Source organism: Mustela erminea, chromosome X (genome assembly GCF_009829155.1).
Source record: "Mustela erminea isolate mMusErm1 chromosome X, mMusErm1.Pri, whole genome shotgun sequence".
Taxonomy (NCBI): domain Eukaryota; kingdom Metazoa; phylum Chordata; class Mammalia; order Carnivora; family Mustelidae; genus Mustela; species Mustela erminea.
The window spans coordinates 60,369,240-60,391,638 of NC_045635.1; the positions used below are offsets into that span (position 1 = coordinate 60,369,240).

The window sequence follows — 22,399 nt, forward strand, 5'->3', positions numbered from 1 at the left end:
CAGAAGAAGAGAAGAAAATTAAAAAGAAAAAAATTAAATTAACTGCAAGACTAAAAAAATCACAGGGAAAAAAAAAAAGAAAATCACAGGGAGAAAGCCATGAATTCCGTGCTTTGCTTTCTCCTCCTCTGGAATTCTGCTGCTCTCCTTGGTATTGAAACCGCACTCCTTGGTAGGTGAACTTGGTCTTGGATGGATTTCTTGTTGATCTTCTGGGAGAGGGGCCTGGTGTAGTGATTCTCAAGTGTCTTTGCCCCAGGCGGAATTGCACCGCCCTTACCAGGGGCCGGGCTGAGCAATCCGCTCGGGTTTGCTTTCAGGCGCTTTTGTTCCCTGAGCGCTTTCCGTAGAGTTCCGGAGGACGGGAATACAAATGGCAGCCTCCTGGTCTCCAGCCCGGAAGAGCTGAAAGCCCGGGGCCCCACTCCTCAGTGCGCCCTCACAGAACAGCGCCCAGTTACTCCCGTCTGCCTGACCTCCGGCCGCACTCCGAGTTCACCGAGCCTGCGACCGGTTCAAGGTAACCCCGAGCTGTGATCTTAATGTTGGCTCTGTCTCTGTAGCCGGCTTTCCCGTTCCAATACCCGCAAGTTCTGCAACACTCAGACACCCCCAATCCTTCTGTGACCCTGCGGGACCTGAGGCCATGCTGACCCCGCGTGGGCTTCGCCCCTGTTTAGCCTCTGGAGCGATGTCCCTCAGCGGAACAGACTTTTAAAAGTCCTGATTTTGTGCGCCTTGCTCCGCCGCTTGCCGGGAGCCGGCCCCTCCCCCCGGGGTCTATCTTCCCGTTGCTTTGGATTCACGTCTCCGCCAGTCCTACCTTTCAGAAAGTGGTTGTTTTTCTGTTTCCAGAATTGCTGTTCTTCTTCTCTTCGATCTGCCGATGGATTTGCAGGTGTTTGTAATCTTTAGATAAGGTATCTACTTGATCTCCTGCTAGCTGATGTAGTCTCAGCTTGCTACTTCTCCGCCATCTTGACTCCTCCCCTCCGACCACCCTTACCAGTTTTATACAACATAGGATAGTCCTAGCTATAGTGATCAGACAACAAAAAGAAATAAAAGGCATCCAAATTGGTAAGGAAAAATAAAATTTTCAGTATGTGCAGATGACATGATACTCTATATAGAAACCCTAAAGACTCCACCAAAACACTACTAGAACTGATAAATGAATTCAGAAAAGTTGCAGGACACAAAATCAATGTACAGAAATCTGTTGCATCGCTCTATACTAACAACGAAGCTACAGAAAATGAAATTAAGAAAACAGTCCCTTTTATAATTTCACCAAGAATAACAAAATATCTATGACTAAACTTAACCAAAAAGGTAAAAGACTTATACTCTGAAAAGGTAAAAGACTTAAACTCTGAAAACATAAAACACTGATGAAAGAAATTCAAGATGATGCAAAGAAACTGAAAGACATTCCATGCTCATGGCTTAGAAGAACACACATTGTTCAAATATCTATACTATCCAAAGAAATCTAGAGATTTAATGCTCTCCCTAACAAAATACCTACAGCATTTTTCACAGAACAAGAACAAACAATCCTAAAATTTGCATGGAACCACAAAAGACCCCAGATAGGCAAGTCAAACTCAAAAAAGAAAAACAAAATGGGAGGTATCACAATTCCAGACTCCAAGTTGTATTACAAAGCTCTTGTAATCAAAACAGTATGGTACTAGTATAAAAATAGACATATAGATCAGTAGAACAGAATAGAAAGCTCAGAAATAAACCCAACTATATGGTCAATTAATCTTCAACAAAGGAGGAAAGAATACCCAATGGGAAAAACAGTCTCTTTAATAAATGGCACTGGGAAAGCTGGATGGCTACATGTAAATGAATGGAACTGGATCAGTTTCTTACGCCATACAAAAAAATAAACTCAAAATGGATTAAAGGCCTAAATTTGAGACAGGAACTATCAAAATCCTAGAGGAGCACACAGGCAGCAACCTCTTTGACCTAGGCCAGAGCAACTTCTCTCTAGATCTGTTTGCAAAAGCAAGGGAAACAAAAGCAAAAATAAACTATTGTAACTACCTCAAAATAAGAAGCTTCTGCATAGCAAAACTAAAAGACAAGCTACTGAATGGGAGAGGATATTTGCAAATGATATATCTGATAAAGGGTTAGTATAAAAATATATAAAGAACTAATATAAGTCAACACCCAAAAAAACACATAATCCAATTAAAAAATGGGCAGAAGACATAAACAGACATTTCTCCAAATAAGACATCCAGATGGCCACCAGACACATGAAAAGATGCTCAACATCATTCATCTTCAGGGAAATGCAAAGCAAACCTACAATGAGATAATCATCTCATACCAGTCAGAATGGCTAAAATAAAAAACATAAGAAACAACAAGTGTTGTTGAGATATGAAGAAAAAAAGCTCTTACACTGTTGGTGGGAATGCAAACTGCTGTAGCTACTGTGGAAAACAGTATGGAGTTTCCTTAAAAAGTTAAAAATAGAACTATCCAAAGATCCCTTAATCACACTACTGGGTATTTAACCAAAGAATATAAAAATACTAATTCAAAGGGATATATGCACCCTTGTGTTATGGCAGTATTATCTATAATAGCAACATTATGGAAGCAGCCAAATGTCTACTGATAGATGAATAAAGAAGAGGTGGTATATATGTATGTATGTATATATATGTATATATATACATATATATATATATATGAAATACCATATGATTTTACTAATACATGGAATTTAAGAAAAAGAAGCAAAGGAAAAAAAGAGAGACAAATCAAGAAAGAGACTATAGAGAAAAACTGATGGTTACCAGAGGGGAGCTTGGTGGTGGTGGTGGGGAAATGGTTGAAATAGGTGATGGGATTAAAGAGTACACTTATTGTGATGAGCACTGAGTAAGGTATAGAATGGTTGATTCACTATATTGTACATCTGATTCTAATATAACATTTTATGTTAACTATACTGGAATTAAAATAAAAAACTTAATAAAAAAGAAAATACAGACTATAAGATTGATTGATATGTTTTTTCTGGTGGGTATAGTAGAATTATGGTGCATGGGTGATTAAGATATTTAAATTATCAACAAATAGGGAAGAGCAGACTCAGAGACAATAGATACAGTGCCATGGGCCAGAAAAAGAAAACTGAAATAATGTATAGCTACGACCATAAACTGGAATTTTCTGAAATGGGAGATATATGAGGTGGAATAGTTCTAAAGTTTGGTCCTCAAAATGAGTGGATAACATAGAGGTAGAGGAAAAGGCCACTAGATTTATGGGTATCCAAGAATTTTGAGGCTAAAATGTTAGTACTTATTATGATGCTGAAATCTAGCACTATGGCAGGAATTGGGGAAGAAGAGGAAGGCTGTATGCTAAATGAATGAATTAGAGCAACCAGGAGATCAATACAGTCAGATGGCATAAGCCTCGAAGGAGAACAAAGTGTCTTATGGGAATGGAAGAATAAAATACACAGGATTATTTCCCATATAGCACCAACCCAGAAGTCAAGTGACCAGAGAGACATTTTATAGGAGCTTAGTACTGGATTAGGTCGCTGGAGGGTCAAGAAGGAAAAAATGAAACAAGATGGGATTGGGAGGGAGATAAACCATAAGAGACTCTTAATCTCACAAAACAAACTGAGGGTTGCTGGGGGGGGTAGGGATGGGGTGGTGGGGTTATGGACATTGGGGAGGGTATGTGCTATGGTGAGTGCTGTGAAATGTATAAGCCTGATGAGTCACAGACCTGTATCCCTGGTGCAAACAATACATTATATGTTAATAAAAATAATTTAAAAAATCACTTGGAACTTTATATCCTAGGAGACTAAAATAATAATGACAAGAGATAAGGAAGGTAGAAAGATCTACTTATCATGAGAGAGGAGAAAGGATGGGATGGAGACAAAAGAGGTCAGTTTTACATTTGAAGTATCAGTGATAAAGATGTTTCATAGATATTGGGACTTGAATTTATAGACCTTAGCTCAGTGTTTTGCATAGAGTAGATAACCTCAAAATTTAAATTGTTAGGAACAAAAAATAAAGGTTTTCAGTACTCTCCAAAGAAGGAATAGTTGAATCCATGGAAGCAAACGTATTTTGAAGGAGGCAGCACTAGCAAACTAACATAGAGTGTAAATACAGAGACAACAATGTAAGATTAAGTATACAACCATTAAAAGGGCATGAGAAGAAAGGAGTATTAACAGAAAAAGCACAGAAGGAATGTTCAGAAAGAAAGAGAGAATCTAAAGGTTACAATATCATGACAACTAAAAAGAGTTTCTAGAAATAATAAGTGGTTAAGAGTGTCAACATCACTTACAAAGCATTTTGCTCATGATTAATAGCAATCTTGAAACCAAAAAGAACTGAGTTCATTGTATACATTTTGAAGCCTAACAAAACCAATGATAAACAGCAAAGTCTTCATTTACTAGTCCAAAACAGATCGTTAATATAAAGTTTCTGCTGCTGGGAATAAAAATCCATACCTTGAACCACAACATCTGGCTTTGGTACTGTAGAAAACCTTCGATTTAGGGGATCAATTTCTCCAGGAGCTAAAAATCCCTAAAGAAAAACCATAAAAAGACAGATTATTATTTTTCAAAGAAAAAGCTAATGTTTGAGGAGAAACAATGTACCAGTGCCAAAAACCTGCCCTTTAACATGTAAGAGGCAGGTATGGAAAGGAAACAAATAGCTTCACTATAAAAAAGTCTGAACCCTGAATTCACATTCAAATTAATTTCTTCTGGAATTAATTTCTGGTGGTGGCCACAAGTTCTTTGTTGGAAATACAAGTGACAAGCAGAAAGTTTTTTTTTTTTTTTAGTTATACCTCCACCTTCTCTGGATGTATATAATCAGACAATCAGATCACAATGCTTATCATCAATAATTTAAGTCTTGTTGCTTTCTCATTTGTTCATGTGACTGCTATACTTTCTGATCAGCAGATATCTTTTTTTTTGAAATATTTATTTATTTGTGTGTGTGTGAGAGAGAGAGTGCACAGGAGGAAGAGCAGAGGGAGAGGGAGAGAATCTCCAGCAGACTCCGGGCTGAGCACAGAGTCCAATGTGGGGCTCGATCCCAGGACACTGATATTATAATCTGAGCCAAAACTGAAGAGTCAGATGCTCAACTTACTGTGCCACTCAGGCACTCCAGCAGATACATTTTGACTTGAATTTCTGTCCTTGATGAAATGGGATGAATTCACCCATTTTACCCTTAAAAACACCATTCACCTCCTCCTTTTTCACACATTTAATTTAATGAGAAAGTCATCAGGTCAAGATTACTTTAAGCAGATCTTTCTGCTCATTATTGCTATATTATTCATAATATCAACTAAAGATAATCAAACCTTTTTTGCAGTATACCTGAAATTCACATTAATGTATGTCAATTATACCTCAATAAAACTGAGAAAAAAAATCCAAAACAGAGTGAACAAAAAACAGCTGCAGAAAATAAACAGTCATACATAAACAGGTCAAAGAATATGGCTCAGAAAGGACAGCTAAGTACCACCTCGGATCTTCTAGGAGCCTCACTTATAGGTTACCATAAGAACCTACAATGGGGAAATAGATTTGTCTATAAATCTGGAAAACTTTGAGAAAGAGAGCCCTTACTATAGCTGACAATATCAAAAATAAGCTGGACGTTAAGTACGAAATTCCCAAGTGCTTCACTAAGAGCTGTTTCAACCAAGGGGCACCTGGGTGGCTCAGTCATTGAGCATCTGACTCTTGATTTTGGCTTAGGTCATGATCTTGGGGTCCTGGAATCAAGCCCTGTGTGGCGCTCCACATTCAGCGGGAAATCTGCTTAAGGATTTCTCTACCTCTCCCTCTGCCCCGCCCCCTGCTTACACATGAGTGCTCTCTCTCAAGTAAAGAAATAAATAAATCTTTTTTTTTTTAAAGGCAAAAAGGTGTTGTTTCAACTGAATTTAACATAAAAAACATTTAAAAAGCCCCACAGCAAAAAGTATACAAACAATAAATTTTTAAAAATTATGTTCCCAACCACTTTTCATGGTACCTAAAATTATCTAATCAGTTTATTCAATTAAATAATGAAACATTATACTTCTTGAAAAAGTTAATAGTTAAATCCATTATCAGTCATCATTACCATCTAAGCACAAGTACATGCATCCATCACCAGGCAAAGCACCGTGTGTGTGTGGGGGGCTGTTCTGAAAGGGCAAGATCTAGTCCCTGATAGGAGAGCAGCTCCAAGTCCGGTGCCAAAGTAAGATGCCCTGGGCAGTATGAGAGACATGGTTGCCAGGGGGAAAAGATTTTAGTCAAGGATTGGTCATGCTTCCACTCTAAGGACCTGACCCGAGGAAAAGATATAATTAAGGCAGAATATAAAGGACAAAAGAAAGATCCAGATTTAATGAGCTACTCACAAATCTGATTATTATAATGACTAAAGAAGAAAAAAAGTGGAAGTGCCTTGAAGTTTCCCCTTACCTCTGCCATCAAGCTTCCCAAGATGTACAGAGACTGACCCCACATATGTGGCAACTTGCCCATGGGGACCCGGTCCACAGTGTGAGGATTTTGATATTCTTCATCAACCTAAAAGAAAAGATAAAGAAGCCACATAAAAGGTGACGGAAGGTTAAAGATACTGGACAACAGAAAGGCTGAATCTGGATTGTGACTCATACCCTATAGAACAGTTACAAATATAATTCACTGAAAAGTCAAGCCCTATGACTCCAGTCTAGGGAAAGGCTCCTCTAAATGTGTATACACACAAATCACCTGAGGATTTTGTCCAAAGGCATATTCTGACTGAGTAGGTGTGGAGAGAGGTCCGAGAACTGCATTTCTAACAAGCTCTCAGATGATGCTGCTGATGCTGCTGGGAGCTTATTCCAACCGTCTCCACCTGAATGGAAGACAGAGACTCTCCCATGGCTAATGCTCCTTTGGAATGGAGAAGATGAACAATGGTGCTCCCAACTGGCATTGCAGGAAAATGAAGACATACAAGTATGTTGTAAACAATCCCAGATTACTGGCCTCAAAGCAGAGAATACCAAATCTTGAGAGTTCACACAGAACTTCACTCTAGTTCTGCCTACTGAACTCTGTATCACTCTCAGCCTTTAGGTTTTTTTTTTTTTAATCGATCTCTGAACAATTAATTTTTGAAAACTGAGGTGTGGTTGACATATAAAAAGGCCCTTACATTTAATGTATGCATCCTGATGAGTTTGAGGATAAGTAACACACCCATGAAACTACCATTGTCACGTTTGGTCTTGCCCTTGTCTTACTATGCAATGGCGCCATACCTGAGACTGCTTTAAAAATTTATTTTCAAAGGCCTAAAATCATATTTTCATCATCTTATACCAAAAGACTCACTTTGAGAACATTAAAGTCAGAAAATTAGAAATTATTTGACCCAAATGGAGCAGTCCCATTGAGGTATGGCCCTCTTTCTCCCAGCTCCATGTTACGAAGGCATGTCCAACTCACCCTGTCTGGAGGAACACTGTACAGCTCTGGCAGAAGTGGGACTCCATTTTTGCCCTTGATGAGGACTGCTTCAAGAGCCTCTCTGTATTCTTGAACCTGTAAATAAAAGAAAGGGAAAAAAGTTTATAGTGTTTCCTTTGGGGATCTCAGGGAGGGTTAAAGCCAAAGAAGTTCCTATTGCAAAGGAGCATATTCACCTAAGGCAAGGGAAAAGAAAGGAGAGTAGCATTTAGTAAATGTGTATTACAGGCCAGATACTGTGCTAGAAATTTTGTGTGCTTTAACACATTTAATTTTTTCAATTTAAATTCAATTAGCCAACATATAACACATCATTCGTTTTTGATGTTTTGGTCAATGATTCATTAGTTGCATATAACACCTTTAATTTTAGTAACCATCCTAGGAGGTATAAGCAATTAAAGCCTTTTTTACTGAAAAAAAAATAAGGCTCAAAGAGGTTATGAATTTGTGGAAGATCACACAACAAGTATAAGGTGAGCCTGGATTTGAGCCCGAGTCAGCCTGCCTCCACTGGCCTGTTTTTATCCACTACTCAAAATCGAGCTTCTTACCTTTACATGTACTGGCTTTTAAAACTGCATTTAACTGCTAAAATAAGTTTCCATTGTAGTGAAGTTCATTGTTTTTTTTTGTTTGTTTGTTTAACAATTTATTGTAGATTAGATTAGTAATACATAAAAAGCAAAAACAAACACACAAAAAAGCACTATAATTTATGGTGGAAAAAACAGTTCTGCTATCACAGTTGTTTTGAAAATACAAATTGATTCCAATGTGTTTGATGTAAGAGGGACAATTTGAGCAGAACCCGGATTCAACGTCTGCTTATGCACAATTTTGACATGAGAGTACACTCAGCTGAACTGAGCCCAAGTAAGAACACCCAAAACACACACATGCACACACCTCAGGAGGACAATGAACCACACTCATGCATATTCCATGTTAGAACTTTCTGTCCGATTTCAGGTAACACTCCTTCTACTGCTTCAAAATCACTCCTGAGCTGCTCCCTTCCCACAGCCAGCCTAGCTCCATGACTCTGTGTACCTTCCCTTCTCTTTCCTTTCTTCCCCTTTCTCCTCAATTTGTTTTGTATTCATCCTGCCTGTTCTATGTTCTTTTTCTCCTTCTCCTCACTCCTTTGCCATCTTTCTTGTTCCTTTCCTCTGGCATGCAGGGTGGTGGGCATGGGAATCCGTCAGGTGAGCTGGCAGGAACATGGGTGTACATTTATCTGTGAGCAAACCTAAGGTATTTTTTAAGGTACAAGTGCCATATTTACTGTGGTATTTATGTATTTCTTAACCATTTCATGTGCATAAAGTTATAATTCTGTGTTTATCAGGTTCCTATAATTTTGTATGTACTTCTGGCAAACTTTTTAAATGTTGTGTCCCAACCTCATTTTCCCATGAGACCTATAGTTTTTATTTCTCAAATATGCAGAGATGGTGATTTTCAAGAAACATATATGTCATATATGACATATATATTTCAAGAAACATATATGTCATTATAGCTGAACTGTCTCTTGTGCGTATGGTATATCTTCAGCTGTGAGGTTAAAAAAAAACAACTTTAGGGACATCTCCTTCTTCAAAGAAGAGTGAAAAACTATTTCCATTGTATACAGAGACCAAAGAATTCAATGACTGTATTTGGGCTACTCAAGTGTCAGGAAGGAATCAGGCGCCTGGGTGGCTCAGTCAGTTAAACCTTGCCTTAGGCTCAAATCATGATCCCAGGGTCCTGGGATAGAGCCTTGCATTGGGCTCTGTGCTCACTGGGGAGTCTGTTTCTCCCCCGCCCTCTGATCCTCCTTCCTACTTGTGCTCTCTCTCTTTTTTCAAATAAATAAATAAAAACTTTTAAAAACAAGAGTCAGGGGGAAGCAGGAAAAAAATGAGTAAAAAAGAATCCAGGTTTCCCAACTCTTCCCCCGCCCCAAGTCCAAAAAGCCTGAATGTGCTTTGTACTTAGTAGGCACATTTGATAAATGCATCTTTCTTTGAGGAAGAAAAGTTTCTTATAAAAAATTCTGTGGAATTTGGGAAGGACTGAGAAAAATGGTAGAATCAAAATAGGGTGGGTTATTTCTATTACCGCTCATTTGCTTTCTTTAAAAGGGCTTTTAATTTACTGAAATTTAGAGTAAAACAGCACTTTGCGGCCCATGAAACTTTGGTGTAGCCCTATTATTTAAGTGATATTGGCAGTTACAGATAAATATTGGCCAAAGCATTAAAATTACACAAAATTGTGTTTTATGTAGCCAAGTATAAATGACTTCCAAATGTGTTGGATTTATGTTCAAGTTTAGACCATAGCCAATTTGTAGAATGCCTGACTCTAAACTTCCTTGATCAAATCTCCCAGTCTCACTACTTTCCAAAGATGGTTTCTTTTTTTTTTTAATAATTTAAAAATTTTTTTATAAACAAAATTTTTATTAAAAATTTTAATAATTTAAAATTTTTTATAAAAAATTTTTTTATAAACCCCAGGGGTACAGGTCTATGAATTGCCAGGTTTACATACTTCACAGCACTCACCATAGCACATATCCTCCCCAATGTCCATAACCCCACCACCCTCTCCCTACCTCCCTTCCCCCAGCAACCCTCAGTTTGTTTTGTGAGATTAAGAGTCTCTTATGGTTTGTCTCCCTCCCAATCCCATCTTGTTTCATTTATTCTTTTCCTACCCCCCAAACCCCCCATGTTGCATCTCCACTTTCTCATATCAGGGAGATCATATGATAGTTGTCTTTCTCCAACTGACTTATTTTGCTAAGCATAGTACCCTCTAGTTCCATCTACATCGTCGCAAATGCCAAGATTTCATTTCTTTTGCTGGGTGCATAGTATTCCATTGTATATATATACCAAAAAGGTGATGATGGTCATGTTTGGGGGGGCAAGGACCAGACAAATGGGTCGTTGTTTTTTTTTTTTGTGGGGGCTAAAGTCAGAACACCATTTCCAAGATTTTATATATATATACATACACACACATACACACACACACACACACACACACACAGAGCCAGGAAGAAAAGTCAAGTACCTCTAACAACTGAAGCAAGTGGACAGAGCTTGCCATTTTGCTCTCTATGTTTGTTAAAAGCCAAGTCTGAATAATGGCAACATAAAGGCCTTCCAATTCTTAACCTAGTGCCCTCAAGTATCAGTCTCTAGAAGACTCTAGAAGACTCTGTCTCTTCCCTATTAGGGAAGACTTCCATTTGGTCACAGGGTCAGCACAGCCATTAACCGAAAGAGGAAGACATACGAAAAACATTCTGCTGAAAGTCTCTTTCCCCAGCATATTACCTGTGCTGCATTGCCACTGAAGACCCCATCGAGGATAAAGTACGTCCAGAACAGTGGCCATTCACACTCAATGTTTTCAAATAACTTCAGCTCAGATGGTTCATAGTATAGGCGACTGGGATCCTGGTAAAAACACAATATTAAGTTTATCTTATCACTGCAAAGTCAGCCATCTGTCTTTAATTCAAAGGTATCACAATACAGCTTTTTGCTTCTGATTATTTCAGAGAAGGCAGGGCATGTACAGATTCTCCCTCCCTTTGAGAGTACTTTGTGATGTGACTTGTAACTAGTAGAACTGGGATAACAATGATACCATGGGTAGGTATATGTAGAAGTGAGATTCATTGTGATTTTATATTTGTTAAGTTTGAGGTAGCAGCAGAACATACAAATAGAAATGTTTACAAGGGTTCAGGAACCATGCTCGTTGAGGTGACACTTGAAGCACAAGTTACAGATGTAATACATACATATAGTGAACAGATTACCCAAGAGCAGAATCTTGGTAAACCCTCATCGTATGGTGAGGAAAGAACAAAAAGCGAAGAATTGGGATAGTGTAGTGTTGTATAAACTAAATGGGAAGAGAATGTCAAGAAAATGGAGGACAGGTAGGTAACAGTACTGTACTACAGAGAAGTCAAGTATAATAAGGATGGGGTAAAGACTAATGGATTAATCACTTAGGAGATTTTGATGATATTTTGAAGCATAATTTTAATTGGTTGGTAGAGATAGAAATCAATAGGGCTAAAGAATAAAGTGGAAGAAGGGAAGTAGACCAGAAGAGTTTGAGCTCAATGATTAAAAAAAGCCTTAAACAATGTTTACATTGCCAGTGAAGTGCTTCTTCTTGACCATTCATTCCCTTTAATAATAATTTTCTCCACTGACAGTTCTGCAGAGAACTTCTGATTAGTGGAACAGAAGATATTAACTTTTCAAGATCAGGTACTGTTTAGAACTAACCAACTGCAAAAGGTGGAAAAGGGCCAGAAAGATCTATCGAAGGAAAGCCTTTCCCCCTTAGTAATCATGAAATATTTGGAAGGGAGATACTTTGAGACTATTCAAATATTCTGTTTCTGCTTAAACTTTCATCCACTAATTTAAGCATCTATCAGTAGCTCTTTCCTGAAACCAACCAGCTGCAAGAAGTGAAAGAACTGGGGGCACCTGGGTGGCTCAGAGGGTTAAGTCTCTGCCTTCCGCTCAGGTCATGATCTCAGGGTCCTGGGATCAAGGCCTGCATCAGGCTTTCTGCTCAGCAGGGATCCTGCTTCTCCCTCTCTCTGCCTGCCTCTCTGTCTACTTGTGATCTCTGTCAAATAGATAAAATCTTTAAAAAAAAAGAAGTGGAAGGACTGCACCTTCCTCTAATTTATTTAGTCCACAAAGACTCACAAACTGAACTTGGCAACTAAGCCCAACGAAGGTAGCAAACATGAGTTATTTTGATCTTATTGTGTGATTATTTTGAGTATCACCAGTGAGCTTAGTATTTTGTCTTTTGAGTACATTTTAAAAAAAAAATATGTTCAGGTAGCCAACGTATAATACATCAAGTATTTTCTCTGAATGGACTGCAGAGAGTAGTGACCATTCTATCGTGGATTCATTTTGGGTAAAAGAAATCTACCTCTTTAGGAGTTTTATATCCATCTCGTAGAAAGCGACAGCAACCATAACGGCCCTAGGAATGCAGAGAAAAGAAGTCAGAAGCATGTACGTTGGTGCAGTCATATAATGCATCAGAAATACATCCTTTGCAACAGCTACACGTGCCGACCTATCACCAACACAGATATAGTATTTAAAAAAAATAATAAAATGTAATTAAAAAAAAACCTCTGATATCAGACCAGCAGCAGAAACTGATTTCAGCAATCAATGTGAGTTTAAGTGAGGGCTAAGTTACAGGCTCTTCCCTAAAGCAGAGTTTCTAATATTATCTTCTCCATCACTTTCCACCACAGTGTAAGTCTATAACAGCCCAATTACTAATCTGTGTTGTCCTGCTCACAGAGCTCATAAGAGAGCAACAGGCTTTTTAAAAAAAGACAACATATATTTTTTCAAAATTTTGAGATAATCTGAAACTTACAGAAGAGTTGCAGAAACAGTACAGAGAATCCCTGTTACCCTTTATCCACTGTCCTTCTATATTATCAAAGCTAAAAAATTAACCTTTGTACAATACTATTGACCAAACTAGAGAACTTATTTGGATTTCACCAGTTTTTCCACTAATGGCTTTTTTTTTCCTGTTCCAAAATCCATTTCAGGATCCTACTGCATTCAGTTATCATATCTCCTTAGTCTCTTCCAATCTGTGACAGTTCTTCAGTCTTTCCTTGTTTTTTATCACCTTGATGCTTTTGAAGAGCTCATCAGTTATCTGTAGAATGTCCCTCAATTTGGTTTTGTCTGGTGTCTTCTCATGATTAGACTGAGATAAGGCATTATTTGCACGGACACCACACTGGTGCTGTGCACTTTTCAGGGCACTGTATCAGGGGTACATGACATCAGTATGTTTTATTACTGGTGGTGTTAACTCTGATCATTTGGTTAAATCACTGACTCAAGGCCCCCAACAGTATTAATTTGTCCTTTAAGTCAAAGCCTTAAAGAAAAGAAGGGCACATATGGACATACCTGAAGCTTGGTGATGATTTCTTGCTTTGTGAGCTCTACCAACTGGCTATCCTCTACTGCAAAGGCTGGGAAGGAAATAACTGAAAGCAGACTAGCATCTACCTCTTTGGATGTTGAAGCACGGGGGAGTATTGAATTAAGGATAGACTGAAAAAGAAGAAAGGAAGTCAAAAGTGGCACATTAGCAAATAACTTGGGATTATAAAACTGACAGCTTTAGTCAAAAGATCAATGTGGAAGAGGATCATTTGGGAGAAAATCTACCATAATAATGATTCAATTATATTCAATGGTGAATTCCATAATAATTCAATAATACCTTCTAAGTGAGAGCTTAGAAAACTAGCTATTTCTGTACATCATCCTTTGTCTTAATACTGCTCTCAATGGTTCCCAATCCTGATTTTGAAACAGCTGCTAATGGATAAAGAACACTCTATACATCATCTGTCCACAATCCCCTTGCTCCATTAGCAACCACTGAAGTGTAAAGATAAGAGAAAATGTAGCTGCTGAGAAAGCAGGATGTGGAAGGCTCAGCTTCTACACTGCTGACATTTATCTCTTCCAGGGAAAATTTCACATTTTTAAAGTGAGAAGATGAGTTTATTTTCATTATTGTTATCTAATCAGGGGTTGAAGATGGAGAAAGACATCTTGCCAATGAGAAGAACCTAACTCTTTCAATACAAAGAGTACCCCTAAACAAAAGTAAAGATACATATTTACCACTTAAACAGTCTAATCTCCAAACATCTAAACCTAGAGTCAACTGGGGACAAGAGAATGTTTCAAAGCCACTATCAAGAAGAACTCTCAAAATAAGTCACCTCTTGCTCTCTTGGTGTATTTAGAAAAGAAGGAGACCCCACAGGCGCTTGATAGGACAACAGTGGAGAATTCCACATACTATGATGGGATCCTTTTATAACCATGGATGAGAGAATAGTACTATGATCTATGTTATAGTTCATGCTATATCAGGCTTATTCTTAGCACAGGAAGATTGGAGAAAACATTTTTGGCACATGGTAATAAATCAGATTATGTACTCTGAAGTCTCTTTATTCTCAAGGCTATGCTCATTATGAGTCTGGTAAGAATAACATTTTCTATGTTGTTCATTATTCTCTTACTTGGCAGTGCTGCACTTCATCAGCCAGGACATGGATAACTGATTGGGGTCCACCTTTCACACCAAACAGGTCCAGTTCATCCAGGGCTTCCAGGGCTGCCTATGAAGAGCAAAGAAAGTACGTTTTCCACAAAAATTACGGATTTCTTCTCCCTGTACCCCAGTATCATATCAGTGCATACGAAGTCATTTTGAATATGTTTAGGAGAACAGAAAAAACAACGTGGCATTCTTTATTTCCAGTGGCCTCTGAGTTTTTCTTTGCCTACCATATTATCCCAGAGACAGTTAAGATGGAGGTTGCAAACATACCTTCATGATAAAAATCCTTAACAAATTCAGTATAGAAGGAACATACCTGAACATAATAAAGGCCATTTATAACAAACCCTCAGCTAGCACTTGCTGTGATGAGCACCGGGTGTTGTAGGTGTTGAATCACTATATTGCACACCTGAAACTAACTGGAATTCAAATGAACACAAAAAAAATAGTGAAAAATTGAAAGCTTTCCTCTAAGATCAGGAGCAAGACAAGGATGCCCCCCCCATACCCTTATTCAACATGATATTTGAAGTTCTAGCTAGAGCAATTAGGCAAGACAAAGAAACAAAAGGCATCTAAATCAGAAGGGAAAAAGTAAAACTGTCATTATCCAACTCCAAAAAGTATTGGAACCAATCAATGAATTCAATGAAGTTGCAGGATGTAAAATCAACATATAGAAATCAGTGGCATTTCTGTACCTTAACAACAAAAAAACATCTGGAGAAAGAAATAAAGAAAACTATCCTACTCACAATAGCATCAATAATTATATGATGTGACAGAGGTGTTACCTAACACTTTGGTGGTAATCATTTTGCAATAAAAATGTACTGAATCAACATGTTGTACACTCCAAACTTAAACAATGTTATATGTCAATTACATCTCAATAAATACACATTTTATTTTATTTTAAAAATCTTATTGTTTGGGCGCCTGGGTGGCTCAGTGGGTTAAGCCGCTGCCTTCGACTCAGGTCATGATCTCAGAGTCCTGGGATCGAGTCCTGCATCGGGCTCTCTGCTCAGCAGAGAGCCTGCTTCCCTCTTTCTCTCTCTCTGGCTGCCTCTCCGTCTACTTGTGATTTCTCTCTGTCAAATTAATAAATAAAATCTTAAAAAAAAAATAAAAAAAATAAAAATCTTATTGTTTTATTATTTTTTCTCCAGTGGCTGAATTCTTTAAAAATGCATTAAAAAAAGATACAACATAGATAGATAAAGTTATAGCATTATCAAGCCAAGCACCATACTTTAAAAATAATTTGAATAAGGCACAGATGAATTCACAGTAAACCACTCTTTTGGTAGGGCAGCTGCAATTATGACACCAGCACATAAAAAATGCTAGAAGTTGTGTGGATATAAGATATTAAAATGCAACAGCCATTAGTTATCGGCACATCACTGAGTTTGCAGAGAGAAGTGAATACCCTAAAAAGATACCATGATTGGGGGAGAGGAGTCAAGATGGTGGTGAAGTAGCAGGCTGAGATGACATCATGTAGCAGGGGATCAGCTAGATAGCTTATCAAGCCATTGTGAACACCTACAAATCCAACAGGACATAGAAGAGAAGAAGAGCAGCAATTCTAGAAACAGAAAACTGTCCATTTTGTGAAAGGTAGGACCCACGGAGAAGTGAATCCAAGTGGACAGGAAGATAGACTGCGCGGGGAGGGGCCGGATCCTGGCAAGCAGCAAAACAACGGAGCACAAAATCAGGATTTTTAAAAGTCTGCTCCACTGAGGGCCATTGCTCCAGATGTTAATCCAGGGTGAAGCCCATGCAGGGAGAGCATGGCCTCAGGTCTTGCGGGGTCACAGAGGGATCAGGGCTGAGTGTCGTAGAGCTCACAGGTATTAGAGTGGGGAAGTGGGCTACAGAGATGGAGCCGAGGAGTGAGCTCTCAACTGGGGGTTACCTTATCGTGATCCATGGCACAGACCACTGCTCTGTGAGCAGGGACCCCACAAGATCCGGGGAGATCCCCCTGGAAGAGCTCAGGGATCTGTGGGGTTCAGAGACTCCAGGCGGGGCTGTGTGCCAGAGACAGAGAAGCTTATTCACAGGCTGGGGTGAGCTTGGAGCACAGCCGGAGGCCAGGGAGACAGGAGTGACTGAGCGCTTTTCTCTGAGGGCACACTGAGGAGTGGGGCCCTGAGCTCTTGGCTCCTCTGGGCCGACATTTTCAATCCTGTCCTCTGGAACTCTATGGAAAGTGTTCAGGGAACAAAAGCTCCTGAAAGCGAACCTGAGTGGATTACTTAGCCTGGCCCCTGGTAAGGGTGGTGCAATTCTACCTCGGGCAAAGACACTTGAGAATCACTTACAACAGGTCCCTCCCCCAGAAGATCAACAAGAAATCCAGCCAAGACCAAGTTCACTTACCAAGGAGAAGAGCAGAATTCCAGAGGAGGAGAAAGCAAAGCATGGAATTCATGGATTTTTCCCCATGATTCTTCAGTCTTGTAAAGTTAATTTTTTAAAATTTTACTTTTTTTCTTCTGCTAATTTTTTTAAAACTTTTACCCTTTCCTCTTTTAATGTTTTTAAACTAGTTTATCCTAACAATACCTTTCATAAAAAAATCTTTTTTGAATTTTCATTATTATAGTCATATTTTATCCTTAACTGTATCTAACTTTATTTTTTGTATATACATAGGGTTTTTTCTTCTAAAAAAATTTGGGGTACAACTTCTACTAGATCAAAATACACCCTAAATCTAGCACAGGGCTTTATTCTAGTCTCCAGCCTGAGCAAATTCTCTCCACTTTTTCTTTATTCTCCCAACCAACTTATCAACTCCTTTTTTAGAAATTAAAAAAAAAATTCATCTTTATAGTCATATTCCATCCCTTCATTGTATTTACCCTTATAAAAAATATATATATATACACACATATATATTTATATTTTTTTCTTTAAAAAATTTTTTTTCTGAACTTCATTTTACCCTCTTTCTTCCCCCCACGATTTGGGGTATCTTCTGATTTGGTTAAAGCATATTTTCCTGGGGTCTTTGCCACCCTTTTAGTATTTTATTTGCTCCTTCATATATTCTTATCTTGACAAAATGACAAGGCGGAAAAACTCACCACAAAAAAAAGGAGCAAGAGGCAGTACTGAAGGCTAGGGACCTAATCAATATGGACATCAGTAATATGTCAAATCTAGAGTTCAGAATGATGATTCTCAAGGTGCTAGCTGGACTTGAAAAAGGCATGGGAGGTATTAGAGAAACCCTGTCTGGAGAAATAAAAGCCCCTTCTGGAGAAATAAAAGAACTAAAATCTAACCCAGTTGAAATAAAAAAAGCTATTAATGAGGTGCATTAAAAAATGGAGGCTCTTACTGCTGGGATAAATGAGGCAGAAGAGAGAATTAGTGATATAGAAGACCAAATGACAGAAAATAAAGAAGCTAAGTAAAAGAGAGACAAACAACTACTGGACCACGAGGGGAGAATTCGAGAGATAAGTGATACCATAAGACAAAACAACATTAGAATAATTGGGATTCCAGAAGAAGAAGAAAGAGAGAGGGGAGCAGAAGGTATATTGGAGAGAATTATTGTAAAGAATTTCCCTAATATGGTAAAGGGAACAAGCATCAAAATCCAGGAAGTACAGAGAAGCCCCCTCAAAATCAATAAGAATAGGTCCACACCCAATCATCTAATAGTAAAATTTACAAGTCTTAGGGACAAAGAGAAAATCCTGAAAGCAACTCGGGACAAGAAGTCTGTAATATACAATGGTAAAAATATTAGATTGGCAGCAGACTTATCCACAGAGACCTGGCAGGCCAGAAAGAACTGGCATGATATATTTAGAGCACTAAATGAGAAAAACATGCAGCCAAGAATTCTATATCCAGCTATGCTATCATTGAAAATAGAAGGCGAGATAAAAAGCTTCCAGGGCAAACAAAAACTGAAAGAATTTGTGAACACCAAACCAACTCTACAGGAAACATTGAAAGGGGTCCTCTAAGCAAAGAAAGAGCCTAAAAGTAGTAGACCAGAAAGGAGCAGTGACAATATATAGTAATAGTCACCTTACAGGCAATACAATGGCACTAAATTAATATCTCTCAATAGTTACCCTGAATGTTAATGGGCTAAATGCCCCAATCAAAAGACACAGGTCATCAGAATGGAAAAAAAAAAACCCAAACCCATCAATATGCTGTCTACAAGAAACTCATTTTAGACCCAAAGACACGTCCAGATTTAAAGTGAGGGGGTGGAAAACAATTTACCATGCTAATGGACATCAAAAGAAAATTGGGGTGGCAATCCTTATATCAGATCAATTATATTTTAAGCCAAAGATTATAATAAGAGATGAGGAAGGATGCTATATATACCCAAAGGGACTGTCCAACAAGAAGATCTAACAATTTTAAATATCTATGCCCCTAACATGGGAGCAGCCAACTATATAAACCAATTAATAACAAAATCAAAGAAACACATCGACAATAATACAATAATAGTAGGGGACTTTAACACTCCCCTCACTGAAATGGACAGATCATCCAAGCAAAAGATCAACAAGGAAATAAAGTCCTTAAATGACACACTGGACCAGATGGACATCACAGATATATACAGAACATTCCACTCCTAAGCAACAGAATACACCTTCTTCTCTAGTGCACATAGAACACTCTCCAGAATAGATCACATCCTGGGCCATAAATCAGGTTTTAACCAGTATCAAAAGATTGGGATCATTCCCTGCATATTTTCAGACCACAATGCTCTGAAGCTAGAACTTAATCACAAGAGGAAATTTAGAAAGAACCCAAATACATGGAGACTAAAGAGCATCCTTCTAAAGAAAGAATGGGCCAACCAGGAAATTAAAGAAGAATTGAAAAAATTCATGGAAACAAATGATAATGAAAACACAGTTGTTCAAAATATGTGGGACACAGCAAAGGCGGTCCTCAGAGGAAAGTATATAGCAACACAAGCCTATCTCAAGAAACAAGAAAGGTCTCAAATATACAACCTAACCATACACCTAAAGGACCTGGAGAAAGAACAGCAAAGAAAACCCAAGCCCAGCAGAAGAAGAGAAATAATAAAGATCAGAGCAGAAATCAGTGAAATAGAAACAAACAAACAAAAAAAAACAATAGAACAAATCAACAAAACTAGGAGCTGGTTCTTTGAAAGAATTAATAAGATTGATAACCCCCTGGCCAGACTTATCAAAAAGAAAAGAGAAAAGACCCAAATAAATAAAATCATGAAAAAGAGGAGAGATCACAACCAACACCAATGAAATACAAACAATTATAAGAACATATTATGAGCAACTATACGCCAGCAAATTTGACAATCTGGAAGAAATGGATGCATTCCTAGAGACATACAGACTACCACAATTGAACCAGGAAGAAATAGAAAATCTGAACAGACCCATCACTGGTAAGAAGATTGAAACAGTCATCAAAAATCTCCAAACAAACAAGAGCCCAGGGCCAGATGGCTTCTCAGCGGAATTCTACCAAACATTTAAAGAAGAATCAATTCCTATTCTCCTGAAACTGTTCCAAAAAATAGAAATAGAAGGAAAACTTCCAAAGTCATTTTATGAGGTCAGCATCACCTTGAACCCAAAACCAGACAAGGATCCCATCAAAAAAGAGAATTACAGACCAATATCCTAGATGAACACACATGAATATTCTCACCAAAATACTAGCCAATAGGATCCAACAGTACATTAAAAGGATTATTCACCATGACCAAGTGGGATTTATTCTAGGGCTGAAAGGTTGGTTCAACATCTGCAAATCAATCAAAGTGATACAATACTTTAATAAAAGAAAGAACAAGAACCATATGATACTCTCAATAGATGCTGAAAAATCATTTGACAAAGTACAGCATCCCTTCCTGATCAAAACTCTTCAAAGGGTAGGGATAGAGTGCACATACCTCAATATCATCAAAGCCATCTATGAAAAACCCACCACAAATATCATTCTCAATGGAGAAAAACTGAAAGCTTTTCCACTAAGGTCGGGAACAGGGCACGGATGTCCATTATCACCACTGCCATTCAACATAGTACTAGAAGCCCTAGCCTCAGCAATCAGACAACAGAAAGAAATTAAAGGCATCCAAATTGGCAAAGAAGAAGTCAAACTATCACTCTTTGCAGATGATATGATACTATATGTGGAAAACCCAAAAGACTCCACTCCAAATCTGTTAGAACTTGTACAGGAATTCAGTAAAGTGTCAGGATATAAAATCAATGCACAGAAATCACTTGCATTTCTTTACACCAACAACAAGATAGAAGAAAGAGAAATTAAGGAGTCAATCCCATTTACAACTGCACCCAAAACCGTAAGATACCTAGGAATAAACCTAACCAAAGAGGAAAATAATCTACTCAGAAAACTACAAAGTACTCAAGAAAGAAATTGAGGAAGACACAAAGAAATGGAAAAATGTTCCATGCTCATGGATTGGAAGAACAAATATTGTGAAAATATCTATGCTACGTAAAGCAATCTACACATTTAATGCAACCCCTATCAAAATCCCATCCATTCTTTTCAAAGAAATGGAACAAATAATCCTAAAATTTATATGGAACCAGAAAAGACCTTAAATAGCCAGAGGAATATTGAAAAAGAAAGCAAAAGTTGGTGGCATCACAACTCCAGACTTCAAGCTCTATTACAAAGCTGTCATCATCAAGACAGTATGGTACTGGCACAAAAACAGACACATAGATCAATGGAACAGAATAGAGAGCCCAGAAATAGACCCTCAACTCTATGGTCAACTAATCTTCGACAAAGCAGGAAGGAATGTCCAATGGAAAAAAAGAGCCTCTTCAACAAACGGTTTTTGGAAAATTGGACAGCCACATGTTCTCAAAATCCTTGAGAACACAGAAAGCAACCTCTCTGACCTCAGCCACAGCAACATCTTCCTAGGAACATCGCCAAAGGCAAGGGAAGCAAGGGAAAAATGAACTAATGGGATTTCATCAAGATCAAAAGCTTTTGCACAGCAAAGGAAACAGTTAGCAAAACCAAAAGACAACTGACAGAATGGGAGAAGATATTTGCAAACGACATATCAGATAAAGGGCTAGTGTTCAAAATCTATAAAGAACTTAGCAAACTCAACACCCAAAGAACAAATAATCCAATCAAGAAATGGGCAGAGGACATGAATAGACATTTCTGCAAAGAAGACATCCAGATGGCCAACAGACACATGAAAAAGTGCTCCACATCTCTCGGCATCAGGGAAATACAAATCCAAACCACAATGAGATACAACCTCACACCAGTCAGAAAGGCTAAAATTAACAAGTCAGGAAATGACAGATGCTGGCCAGGATGCGGAGAAAGGGGAACCCTCTTACAGTGTTGGTGGGAATGCAAGCTAGTGCAACCACTCTGGAAAACAGCATGGAGGTTCCTTAGAAAGTTGAAAATAGAGGTACCCTAAGACCCAGCAATTGCACTATTGGGTATTTACCCTAGAGATACAAATGTAAGTGATCTGTAGGGGCATGTGCACCTGAATGTTTATAGCAGCAATGTCCACAATAGCCAAACTGTGGAAAGAACCTATATGTCCATCAACAG

General features: G+C 38.3%; 1 protein-coding gene across 3 annotated transcripts in view; it reads right to left on the bottom strand.

Annotated features, from left to right (window-relative positions):
- The window catches only part of PHKA1 (phosphorylase kinase regulatory subunit alpha 1), a 150,786-nt gene that overhangs the window by 93,467 nt on the left and 34,920 nt on the right, over positions 1 to 22,399 (bottom strand). For all 3 annotated transcript variants that reach the window (XM_032331389.1, XM_032331388.1, XM_032331390.1), the window contains exons 7-13: positions 14,715 to 14,813; positions 13,579 to 13,725; positions 12,560 to 12,613; positions 10,918 to 11,040; positions 7,559 to 7,654; positions 6,539 to 6,646; positions 4,535 to 4,613 (exon numbers count right to left, since the gene is read on the bottom strand). In XM_032331389.1, coding sequence (XP_032187280.1) covers positions 4,535 to 4,613; positions 6,539 to 6,646; positions 7,559 to 7,654; positions 10,918 to 11,040; positions 12,560 to 12,613; positions 13,579 to 13,725; positions 14,715 to 14,813 — 706 coding nt within the window. The remainder of the gene's footprint in view (positions 1 to 4,534; positions 4,614 to 6,538; positions 6,647 to 7,558; positions 7,655 to 10,917; positions 11,041 to 12,559; positions 12,614 to 13,578; positions 13,726 to 14,714; positions 14,814 to 22,399) is intronic.